Consider the following 13,060-nt stretch of genomic DNA (forward strand, 5'->3'; position numbering starts at 1 on the left):
TTAATAATAAAATCAGCGATGTCTTACCTCACAGTGGACCACCAATTGTCATCAAGGATTTTTTGTTTGGAAGATTTTCCTTCAGTAGAATTTGATTCTTGCCATCTAGCCCACTCAGGTTTCACCACCATCAACTGTAGAGGATCATGCACCTCAAGCATCCTCTCCAACAAGATGAAGTGGCATACCTACATTCATTAAAAGAATTAAAAAAAATTAGTGGCATTACCTATATTCATTGTTCATTAAAATAAAAAAATGGAAGTTTGATACAAAATTAAGTGGCATACCTTGTTTCAATGGGTTTGAGGAACTCCTTTGAAAATGATCTAAGGAGAGCAAGTGAGGCGTGGTGAACATTTCCAGCCCATTAACTAGTAGCTCAAGCGAACATTTCCTTCTTTCAGCTTCCTACCATGCTCAATCCAATGTCTAGTGAATTTCAGAATAGGTCTGGCCAAAATGTCCAGATAATCAATTTCAGGTTCTAACCAATCTGGACGTTGAATGGACTGATCCTTCACCTTTTCAAATTCTGGTTGCATTAAGTCCGAATCCTCTTTTACCTAATCCAACACTTGAATTATTTAAACTATCCTAATTGTGTCAAGGGGTAGCTTGAAAAACATTTTCTTCCTGACTTCAAGATCATCCTTGGCACCTACCCAATAATCTTCTAGGTGAAACTTGTGCACAAATTTTAATCCAACAACCTTCCTGATTTTATGATATGGATCATAGTGAGATATGGATGTGTAGAATGTCAAGCGGTAGAACGCCAATTCCTCTATTGTCTTTTCAACTGCTGCCAAGTTTGGGCACACTTCCATAGTCACCGAGGACAATAGGGAATTCAATAGACAACTTTCTTTTCTTCTTTTGAATTTGGTTGTAGACTACGTTACCCCAAGTTTCCGGGACGGGGGGACGGGGGGGGACGGCAAAGGGGATGGCTATATAAAATATAGGGAAAATTTAAAATATATAGGAAAATTCTAAATGTTCATATGAAAACATGGATAAAGCATGCATCTATACATTATATTCATATGAAAAAATGGATATAGCATGTGTATGATACTGTGAAAACATTTTAGAATACAAACATCGAACATACAACATTATCAATAGACTCAATAGTCAATACTCAATATGCACTCATAATTCAGAATTTCAATTCATTCACATTGTCAATATGCATATCCTAATAGATATTAAAGAAATAACATACAAAATGCCCAAAGGCTACACTGCTGCCATATTGTTTCATTGTCAATTGCGATATGGAAATCAAAATAGTACTAAGTAAATACTAAAAACTAAAAAGCAAAGTATAATGCTGCCCCTAATCTGCATCTCCTAACATTGCATCAAAATCAGAGTCCTCTGAGTCTATGCCACTGTCCTGGTCAATGTCCACCTCGTCCAATTGAATCCCAACCAATCCCTGTGATGTCTCCTCCTCATCAACCTGGGCCACATCTTCGGGATCGACATCCCATCGTAAAGCTAGAGTCTGTCGATACTCTGCAGTTTGACGATCCCGAAGCCGAAGAGCACTATGCACGACCACTAGCTTCTCCGTTCATCTAGAGGTAAGTCTATTCCTCTTGATAGAGTGGATAAAGCCATATGTGGACCAAATCCTCTCTGCAATAGAAGAACTAGCAACCTGTGAAAGTAGGCGAGTGGCAAGCAACTTCAACTGTGGTGTATCCCTCCCATGCCATGTCCACCATCCAATAGGGTCTCTCTGGGCTAATATAGCTATGTCCAACCTAGCCTGTGGTTTACTCAATATAGGACCACGAAGATTTGTGAAGTCAAGGAATTATGCACGAAGTATGGAAGCCTGCTCCTCTGTATATATCTTATCAATGGCTCATGTGAACCCATTTAAAACCTCATCATCGTCACATGGAGGCACCCTTCCATCCTTTGGTGCATACCATTTGGGATTCAATGCATAGGCTGCCATATGAAGCTAGGTGTTCATTATGTTCCACCTTCGTGTCACAATGGGCCTAATATGTTGCTCATAGAACCCCAAAGTAGGATCCTTGGCCAAAATTGTTTGCTTAATCTTCCCAAGCATACTGTCAAATGTCTCATACATCTCTCCAAGACTAGGAGAGTCTGTATCAGCATATCTAATGACATCTACAATAGGTGAGATGACAGAGCAAACATATCTGCAAGTGCAAAGTTCAAAATATTAAAATTAGAATATGAAAATCAACAATCTAATATTTAATTAAAAATTTTAAAACAATCAACAATTTGATAATAAAATCATTGATGTCTTACCTCACAGTGAACCACCAATTGTCACCAAGAATCTTTTGTTTGGCAGATTTTCCTTCAGTAGAGTTTGATTCCCACCATCTACCCCACTCAGGATTCACCACCATCAACTATAGAGGATCATGCACCTCAAGCATCCTCTCCAACAAGATGAAGTAAGTGGCATACCTACATTCATTAAAATAATAAAAAAATTAAGGTGGCATATCTATATTTTATTCAATGAGAATTAAATAAAAAAATTGGAAGTTTGATACAAAATTAAGTGGCATTAGCAATTTAGCATACCTTGTTTCAACGGGTTTAAGGAACTCTTTCTTTGAAAATGATCTAAAGAGAGCAAGTGAGGTGTGGTGGTTGCAAATGAACATTTGAATGTCTCTAGCTTCTGCCACCACTTGCTTCACCCAATCTATTTTCCCTATGTCTTTTAATGCATTGTTCAATGCATGAACACAACATGGGGTCCAAAAGATGTGTTTGTAAGCACCCTCCACCATCAAACCTGTTGTTTTGCACACACATGCTGAATCAGTGATCACCTGTACAACATTAGCAGCCCCAACCTCCTCTATGGCATCTCTCAAAATGCCAAACTGGAACTCTGCATCCTTACGCTTCCCTGAACAATCCACAACTTTCAAAAAATAAGAACCAGCAAGGCATGTGACAATGACATTGATGAGTGGTCGATGTCTAACATCAGTCCACCCATCCATCACAATAGAGCAACCGTCGCACCGCAACTGCCACCCCTTGGTTGCCAACTAACCAAGACAATTACAACTTAATTAACTAGTTTTATTTTCGTGTACAATATTGCCGCCAACATCATCCCCCTCAAAAGAAAAGTCGTCTCTAGGCGACTTACAACAAAATGGAGAATACATGGGGACTACAGAACCCAAAATCAAAAAACTAAGGGGGTGCAGAGGGCGTCCCTGATGAAGAAGGCGTCGGTGGTGGTGTAGCGGTGGATGCCAAGCGCCCACGGAGCTCATACACTTGCTCCGTCCTCCTCTCTGGGCTAATGTAGCCCCGATGGCATAATTTGAGGCATCCACGTGAACATGGAATTCCTTATCCCAATTCGGGTATGCCAGTATGGGTGCTCCCATCAACCTCGTCTTCATCTCTTCAAAGGCCTTGCTTTGTGGCTCTGTCCAGATGTATGGTTCCCCTTTTCGTGTCAACCTATCCAATGGGTGGGACACCTCAACGAAGTTCTTGATGAACCTCCTGTAGTACCCCACATGACCAAGGAAGGACTTTATCCCAATGACGTCCGTAGGAGGTTCCATTTCTACTATTACCCGAATCTTGTCCGGGTCCGTTTTCAATCCTTCTTTACACACAATGTGTCCAAGCAATCTTCCCTGTGGTACTATGAATCTACATTTCTTCGGATTGAGGGCCAACCGTGCCCTTTGACATCTCTCTAGGCACTCCTCGAGGGTTTTTAGGTGGATGTCCTGTCCGCTGTAAATAGACCAATCGTCCAGGAAGGCTTTGAAGTTCCCCACCGACATCTTGTCGAAGATGTGCAAGATGATGCGCTAAAAGGTGACGGGTGCATTGCATAGACCAAAGGGCATTCGGTTGTATGCATACACACCGTCCTCCACCACGAAGGTTGTTTTCAACTTATCTTCCTCCGCGATGGATATCTGGTTGTACCTAGAGAACCCATCCATGAAGGAATAGATTTCATGTCCAGCTACTACCTCCAAGATGTTGTCGGTGAAGGGTATGGGAAACGGGTCTTTAATAGTGACAGTGTTCAGACACCGGAAGTCTACACAGATCCGGATCTGATTGGCCTCTTTCTTGAGGGAAATCACAATGGGAGACACCCATTCGCTTGTCTGCACTTTGAAGATTATGCTCGCTTCCAACATCCGCTCAATTTTGTCGTTCACCCGTGCGGCATAATTTTTGTTCATACGGTAAGGCCGCTTCCTTATCGGTTGGGCTCCCAATACCAATGTTATGCGGTGTACACATAACTCTGGGGGCACGCCCTTCAGGTCCTTGTACATCCATGCAAAGACATCCTTGTATTCAAGGAAAATTTTGAAGGCTGCGGCCTTCAGCACTGGATTCCAGTCATCTCCGACAAGGATGATCTTGGGGTCACTCGTCCCCCCAAGATTTGTCTTCTTTAAATTGGCTTCCTGATATTTAATGGGCTCCCCCTTCGAGAATCGGTGTGCCGACGTCTCATTCACCAAGGCCTCCCTTTCCTTGTACTCTCCATATTCTGGGGGAAATATATCTGGTTCTTCCTTGATGCTCAATACATTGCACGAGGATGTAAATAGTTCATAATCTCCCATTTGCCAATGGAAGAGGCCATTCAAGAAGTCCCTGTCGTCCCCTGAGCGTGCCTCAAATTCTAACACCCCTTCGTCACTAGGCTCCATGCGGCGTCCGTCTCCACCCTCCCCCAACTGGTCTCCCTCAGATTCCGAGTCGGAGGAGGATGCTAACTCCTCACTCACCATCTGCGTACGGAGATTGATCACGTACTTCCTCCCCACGTTTTCCAAGGAAAGAGTATTCCGCTTCCAGTTATGGTTCGCTTTTGCTGCAATGAGCCACCCACACTCGAGAATGGCGTCATACCCTTTCTGCTTCAGGGGAATTACTACAAAATCCAGCACGAATGGCTACGTGCCAATCATCACCTGTTGGCCCATGAGGGTACCAAGGGGTTTAATCCCGTGTTGATCTGCCCCTAGTAGGTTGAACGTGGGGGGCCACAACGTAGGCTTTCCCAGTTTTTTCCATGTCGCTTCTGGGAGCACATTTACTCCTGACCCTTCGTCCACAATAGTGTCTGTCAAGGTAGTCCCCAGTATGCCCATTTCTACCACCGTCGGTTGGCGTCCGCTGTTGACTACCAACAACATGGGGTCGACCGTGGGGCTTACGACCTCCCTTAACATGGGGTCGGTTGTGGGGCTCACGACCTCCCTCATTTTCACTTGTGGGGGTACGGAGTTTAAGATAGTTGTTTTTAACTGCGGCATGGTCTCAAGGAGGTCTTGAATCCTCACTAGTACCTCCATATGCAATATTTGCCGTAAGATTTTCTCTTCTCCCCTCGTCCGTGGCGGACTTGCGGCCTCGTGGCTGTCTTGTCCTTGTGCAGCCATTTCCTTTGTGATCTCGTCTCTTGCTTCCCGCACTCTCTCGGTCTCCGTGTGGGGATCTGGGTATGCAACCTTTTTGGCCCGTGCCCTTGTGATTGCCAACACTTCTGCCTTTGTGGGTTCTATGTTTAGAAGGTTTACACCAAGCTTCAGGCAATTTGCGTCCTCATGGTCGCCTGGCCCACACCATCGGCAGAGGTGCTGAGGGGTGGCTTCCTTTGTGCAATCGCGGGCGAAGTGTCCCCACTGATTGCAGGCCCTACACTAGATCATTGGCCGGCCCTTGGCATCATACTGGATCCGGTTTCTATTATTGTTATTGTTGTTATTTCTTCCGCCGCCGCGTCTGTTATCCTGGTATCCTCCAAATGATGTCGTTGTGTTAGTTTGTTGGCCCGTACCCGCTGGTGCGAATGTTGTGGCCTGCTCCGTGAACAACACCTGGTTCATTTGCGTACTTCGGGTCTTCATGTTGTATGGGCACTCCTTGGTGGAGTGTCCCATCACTTGGCAAATCTCGCAAAATGCCTTCTTCGGGCAAGTACCCTTTGTATGTCCCTCCTCTTTGCACTCAATGCACCATATGTCCCCTTCGGTCCGACCAATGCTTCTCATTGTTGTGAATTCCCTCCTCATTCGCTCCATGTCTTTCTGGAGCACTTGCACCTTTTTGCTAGCCTCACCATCGCTGCTGCTTTCCTCGGACGAGCTATCCTTCTTTTTTCCTTCGATGTCTTGGTCTCGCTCTCGAGATCCATCGCTCTATTGTATGCGTCTTCGTACGATGTTGGTGGAACAATTTTCATCTTCTTCCGGAGGGAATGTTTCAGTCCCTCCACGAACCATCTCTTTTTCAACCCATCCGCTGGTTGACTCTCCATTTTCCCCAACAGTTCCTTCAGCCGCCGACTATAGGCTCGGACAGTCTCGTTCTTGTTCTGCTTTGTGCCATAAATTTCGGCGACTATTTCGTTGTCGTCTCTCAGGAGGCGGAACTCTATCTCGAACTCCTTCAGGTCGGGCCATGTGCCGACTTTGGCCTTATCCATATCTGAGTACCAGTCTATGGCCACTCCCCTCAAGGTTGTTGCGAATTGTGTTACCCATTCGTCTTGGTCGGTAACACTATTTGCTGACCATATGGTTTCGCACGTGTGGCAATGGCGGACGGGATCTTCCTTCCCGTCGCCGTTGAACTTCGGCAGTTTCTGTTTACTCACCATTGATGGGGGTCGTCTCCTCGAAGGTGGCTATGGCTGTGTCTAAGCCCCTGCGCCACTTCCTCCGACGTCGGTGGTGTGTCCTGCGTGGGTGACTGGGGGTACGGTGTTTTGCCTGCCGTGTGTCGCACCTACAGCCGTACGGTTGTCCTCCCCTTCGTTCTCACCCGCACCCACTCCTGACTCCCTTTGGTGATCCTCACTTCGTGGTGTAAGGGATAAGTTTCTAAACTGATCTCGAGTCTCTTCGACTAGATTCCTCCGTAACCTTGTTTTCTCGAGAAACTGGCTTCTCACCCTACGGTGTTCTGGCGACACGTAGAAATTTCCCTCGGCTTCTGCACCCTCTGTGACACCTCCTTGGTTCCCTTCGGGCCACCCTTCGGCAGGTCGTCCTTCGGCAAGTTGCTTCAGCCTCCGTCTACGTTCTACTTGTTCCAGAATCAAGGCCCTCTGTGCGGCCTCCCACTCGTCTGTTTCTGCTTTCTTATTTCTATCTTTGTTTAATAGGTTGGGCACTAATTGTCGTACATTTCCATAAATAACAACACATAAAACCAGAACACTCCTTTATTAATTCATTTCATCAGATACAACTTGTGTCAATATTATGACACCTTTATTTGAATATAGAATGTTCCTTTATCCCTATGGGATTCAGGGTTCAATTCCTTCCTGGCCTCATGCCATCCCGCTCTGCTTCCCGACGGCTGCTTTCTTCATACTGTTGGCGGATTTGTTGGTGTCGCTCTTCTCGGGCAATCTCCTCCAGGCGAGCTTGTTGTGTCAGCGATGCCTATGCAAGCAACCGGGGGAGGTGGTTCATCAATCGATTTACTGTCGGGCTAACTTCCAGTGCTGTCCACACGGCACTTGATGGGATTTCAGCCTCCGTGGCCTCTCGTCGGACGTAGGTCTCGATGGCTACCTGGAGCATGATTGAAAATTCCCTCGTCGCAGTGTCTTCTCCGTTGTAGAGCTCTGTTTGCACGTCGTCGGCCTCTAGGTTTATCTCACCAACGGGTAGGCCCATCGTGTACGTGCACCATCCACTTCTTTTGTTCCCAAGTATGTCTAGGCAACGGTGCCAAACGTTTGCCCTCTCGGGTGAATAACTTAAAACATACAGATAAAACACGTAATGCAGAATAATAATGTCATAGATCTCAAATAAAATATAAGAGATGTTATTCCATTCATAATCGTAATTCCCAAGTTACATTCGAAAGTATATAAAGATACCGAGGGGGTGCGAGCGCCAACCGTCGCACCGCAACTGCCACCCCTCGGTTGCCAACTAACCAAGACAATTACAACTTAATTAACTAGTTTTATTTTCATGTACAATATTGCCGCCAACAAACACATTAACCTTGGAATACTCTTTGTCTAAGAGAGTAGTCTGTAGCTTATGATCTCCAGGGGGTGTGAATGTAGGACCGAAAGAGGCTATATCCATGACCATTTGTTTGAAGTAAAAGGAACGTGCCACATGAAATGGGATGGCATTAGCATAAAAGAATCTACCAACTGATGACTCTGTAGCTTCACGTCCTTTTATATTAAACAAAGCTTCTACCGACCTTCCCTTATCACTACTCACCTTCCTCTTTCCTCTTGTCTCAGTTTCACTACTGCCAATAGTGGATGTCGTAGGCCCAGATGCTTGTGAAGATGCAAAAGAAGGTGTTAGAGCTGCCCCACTTTGTTTCCCCATTTCTGTCTCCATATGCAATCTATGACACTCTATCCTCTCTTCATCTGTTAACTTTGGACAAGCTATGACCCCATGACCTGAAACACCCAAGAAGTGAGACTTTACCCTTGTGTAGCTGCCCCTAAATTCTTTCAAACAAACATGAGAACCCCACACCCTACTCCCTCCAGATTTTTTTTTCCCTTCACCACTAGGCCTAGGTGTAGCAAATTGGAGAAGAGGTTTGTCTTTATTAAAAGGGCCCTTTGCATATGTGCTCATAGTTATTGAAGGGCATTTAAATATGTTAGGTTGCTGCCCACTACTTCTCTCAGTCTCAGCACTTCCCCCTGTATTTCCACCAACCACTTCCACTTCATTGTCACTACTACTGTCAGTCCCACTGCTGCTCATTGTTTTTTATTTTGATTCTTTGAATGAACTGATAAAATAAAATAAAATCAGACATTTATCTCATAATGATAATATATCAGATGCTAAAAGATTCTCAGAAATTTTTTAAGTTTACTGTTTTATTAAAAATTAAAAATAGATAATCATAAAACTTAAAAGTTAAAACTATAAATAAAAATAATAAATTTAAAATTTCAACTCTTTATCCACTGGGAATGACAATGGTGAATAGACAGAAAACTTAAAACTAAAAGCCTTAAAAAAAATTACATACCTTGCCGAACGTTGCCGATTTGCAGCAACCTGAAGACCAAAAAGAATGTTGAAATCCTCCTTAACCCTAGGCGATGCAACCACGGAATCTCAGACTCGCCTTCCAAACACAAAATCGACCAGCTGCAATGTTTTTGGTGCCCTGCAGGCTGCAAATCACCTCCTTGCGTTTTCTTTTTTTCCTGCGTAATCACGCCCCAATGTCCGCAGCGATGAATAGTAATACACGATATATGATTATATCGTATGATATAATCATATACGATATATGATTTTATCGTATGTGATTATATCATACGATATAATCATATATTGTATGGTATAATCATATGAGTAATAAGTTACTCTAAGTCTTTAAGACTTATGTATTAAATTTATAAATTTATTAAATTATGAATATTTTTATTTTATTATTTTTATTTTCTATTTATAATTTTAAAATTTATTATTTATTAATTTTAATTTTTTTAATGTTTGATATGAATTATGAAACGATAAAACATAGATACAAAAATTCAAAACCATTAACATTTAACAATTTATTATTTAATATTTTATTATTTTAATAATTTAATTTAATTTATTTTCTATTTATAAATTTTAAAAGTTATAATATGAATTAATTTATATTTATAAATATTTGATATGAATTAATAAATTTAATGTTGCCTTTTAATTTTTGATAGAGGGCCCATGTAAGAAAAATAATAAAATATAAAAATTAAAATAATAAATATAGATAGTCGTATTTTGATTTCATAACTATTCAAATTTAATAATGAAAAAATTAATAGTCGTTTTTTAAATTTTTTAATTTTTCAATATAGAGGGTCAATGTTTGAAAAATAATAAATATAGATAGTCATATTTTCAATAATTTTTTATAACTATTTTGAAAAAATTGAATTGATAGAGGGCCATGTTAGAAAAATTAAAAAAACAATTGAAAATAAGACTTTTTTTAAATTATATTAATATTTTTCCCTAGCCCTAGATGTGGGGGACGTCTAGCCGTCCCCAATTCGTCCCCAACCGTCCCCGGGACGTACCGACGTCCCCCACGGCTAGGGAAGTCGTCCCCCCGTTTCGGGGACGTCCCCTAAAAAATCTGACAATTTGGGGGAGGGGGGGGACATCCCCTAGCCGTCCCCAAGTCCCCGAAACGTCCCCGGGACTGGGACAGGGGTTTTCAGGTAGGGGACGCGCCCCCGGGTTTCCCAGGTTGTAGACTGTCAATTGCCTCATAAGCTCCAACAACACCAGTTTATCAAATGGATACCTCGGAAATTAATGTGGTTGGTACGAGAATCCTTGCGTCTTGATATAAGTGAACTTTGGAAACTGCAAGAACATGTCCCCAAATTTCTGTTCCAAGGCCCTAGCTTCTGGCGACACTCTTGTGTGAAGTTCATTCTGCATAAATCTAGTTAGGTACATAGTAAAAGTGTCATTTACCAGTTTGAAAGAACTAGTGTTGTATAGGTGTAGTTGAGGATAGCATATACAAACTTTCAACCGTGCTGGCCCACGTCCCATGGGCCCCTTTCCCGGCAAGCCATCAAAGCCACTCATCCTCGCAAGTGAATAAATCAGGTAAGAACTCATATAGAAGGATTGGGTCTTCTTCTCCTTCAAATATTTCAGCTGCTCATGCACATAAAGGTTGATTAATCTAGCCCAGTCTACCATTCCATTGACATTCATGACTTCGCCAATGTAGAAAAACATCCATGTTTCAAAATTTATGGCATGTGGACATCCCATAATTTGCTCAACATCATTATCAAGTCCACATACTCTTGCTTGAATTCGAACATGGTAAGATGTTTGGACATCTTGGAAATGTGAAGCCTTGGCTTCTGCAACCAGCTCTTGTTGATGATTTTGGCACATCTATCAGGACCTGCATCATACACTGCCTTAGCTCCATTCATAGTCCTGTAGGTCATGGAATGATGCGATGGAATCCCAAAGGTTTCACCAATAGCCTCCAAAGTCAAGTTGGCCAAAAGCTTGCCACTTGTTGAAATAGTTCTTCTCTCTAGATTATAGTATTTCGCACATTCCAAGATCAGCTCTAGACATTGGATAGAAGGGGGGAAACCAGTTGCCGCAACAATTCCACTTTTGACAATTCTGGTAGCGATAGGTGATGGAGTATGCCTGGCTGTCCCAAACATTCTAATCTAGAAAGCAACCAAGTTGAATGTCCCTAGATTTGTGTCGCTGATTTCTTTCCACGAGGACACCATCTTGGATTCCGCTTTTATCTGTGCATGCCTGGTAATAGTTGTTGCTTTACTTGATTCGGCCATTTCTCTGTGAACAAAGCTTCTTGAAAGGAATGAAAATTCTTCGAGTCTGACCTTGTGCACTTTCTCTCCAACTTTTACTTTCTCCAAATTTGCACGTGAGAAATGAATTGTACTTGCACGTTTATATAGAATTTCTCCAACATGCTGCTAAGTTGGCAAGGATCAAATTTGGTAGTTGTTTTAATGATGCGTCATACTTTCCTCTCTAAGACGCCATGCAAACGGATCCCACCTTCATAGTTGAGTTCCAAAATGGAATTTTTCTTTAATACCTTAAGTTGTGCATCATAATTTGGAATATTCTTTATTCTTGTGTCACCAACTCACCAACATTCCATTCTTTTTAATTTTGGAGGGATTTTTTGAAAGATTAACTTAAAATTCTTAATATCCATCCACTTGGTGGAAAAAACCCTAAGAGAGAGAAACTTTGACTCAGGAAGAATTTTCTTGAAGTTTTTGAATTTTCCTTGCTCTGAAGGAGATTTTCTATGATTTTTCAACAACTCCTATTTTTAGGGATTTTTCAAAATTAGGGTTCTAGGGTGTCCAAGAGAGAGAAAATCCTCTCGCAAATCCAAATCTGAATTTTTTTTGAAATTCTTATGAATTCTAATGCCCATAAATGGATTTTTCAAAAAATTTCCCGAGGGGAATTTTCTTGTTCAGTTCATCCTCGATTCCTTCCTTGCCTTGGAATTTTTTTATTTCTAATTCATTCTTGGACGTGGAATTCACTTATGGAGGAATTTTGATTTATCATTGACTTTCCTTGACCCCTTGGGACTAGCGCCCATCTCCTGACTTGGGCTCTATTTGCACATCATGGAGGAGTCTTTTCATTTGATAGCTTTTCCTTAGCACCTTGATTTTGGTGCCCTTGCACAAACTTGGGCGCTAAAACACCTTAGTGGAGGAATTTCAAAGTCTTCTATCTTTTCCTTGGCGCCTTGCTTTGGTCTTGGGCACTAATTTGCAACAGTGGAGGAAATTCCTCTTGATTCATCTTTTCCATGGCATCCTCCATTTGGCGCCCTAGCACAAGCCTGGTCGCTGTCTGACCTTCATGGAGGAATTCTTTCTTCCTTCAACTTTCCTTGACTCCTTGGAATTAGCACTCTAGCCTCTCCTTGGGCGTTGATTCACCTTGATGAAGGAATTCAACCTTTGAATGCTTTTTCCTTAGTGCCATGGTTTTGGCGCCCATCCTTGCACTTGGGCGCTATTTCACTGCAGTGGTGGAATTTTGTTTTTGCTTGACTTTCCTTGCTATCCTCCATTTAGCGCTTTGCTTTCATCTTGGGTGCTATTTCATCATTATGAAGGAATTTTGAAATTTGTTGCTTTTCCATGGCCCCCTTGCTTGAGCGCCCATACTTGCACTTGGGCGCTAAAATACCATGAGAAGGAATTTGGGGGGCTCCTCCACCCCACTTTAGAGTCCTACTTCTAGACTAAGCGTCACTTTCACTATGCAGTGAACTTTGACTTCTTTCTCTCCAAACTAAGTCAATTTGAATGTTTCCAGATTAAAATACCATTTTGGGAATTGAAACAATTTCATGTGCTAGACTTAGAAGATTTTCCACGTTTTCCACTTCTGGAATGGATGTCCTTACTTCGCCCTTTTTTTGATCCATTAGCCTGCTTTTTGACTTTTCCGGATTTATGAGTGTTCAGGAA

General features: G+C 42.4%; 2 protein-coding genes across 2 annotated transcripts in view; both read right to left on the bottom strand.

Moving 5' to 3' along the window:
• Nucleotides 1-13,060, bottom strand: part of LOC131044075 (dehydrogenase/reductase SDR family member FEY) — an 88,772-nt gene that overhangs the window by 35,605 nt on the left and 40,107 nt on the right. The window lies entirely within an intron of this gene.
• Nucleotides 34-8,865, bottom strand: LOC131874570 (uncharacterized). Its single transcript, XM_059218076.1, has 2 exons — nt 291-8,865; nt 34-188 (listed from the first exon to the last, which is right to left on the bottom strand). Exon 1 carries the CDS (start codon nt 4,806-4,808, stop codon nt 3,861-3,863), a length of 948 nt encoding a protein of 315 aa, XP_059074059.1. The 5' UTR covers nt 4,809-8,865; the 3' UTR covers nt 34-188; nt 291-3,860.

This window comes from Cryptomeria japonica, chromosome 3 (assembly GCF_030272615.1).
Source record: "Cryptomeria japonica chromosome 3, Sugi_1.0, whole genome shotgun sequence".
NCBI lineage: Eukaryota > Viridiplantae > Streptophyta > Pinopsida > Cupressales > Cupressaceae > Cryptomeria > Cryptomeria japonica.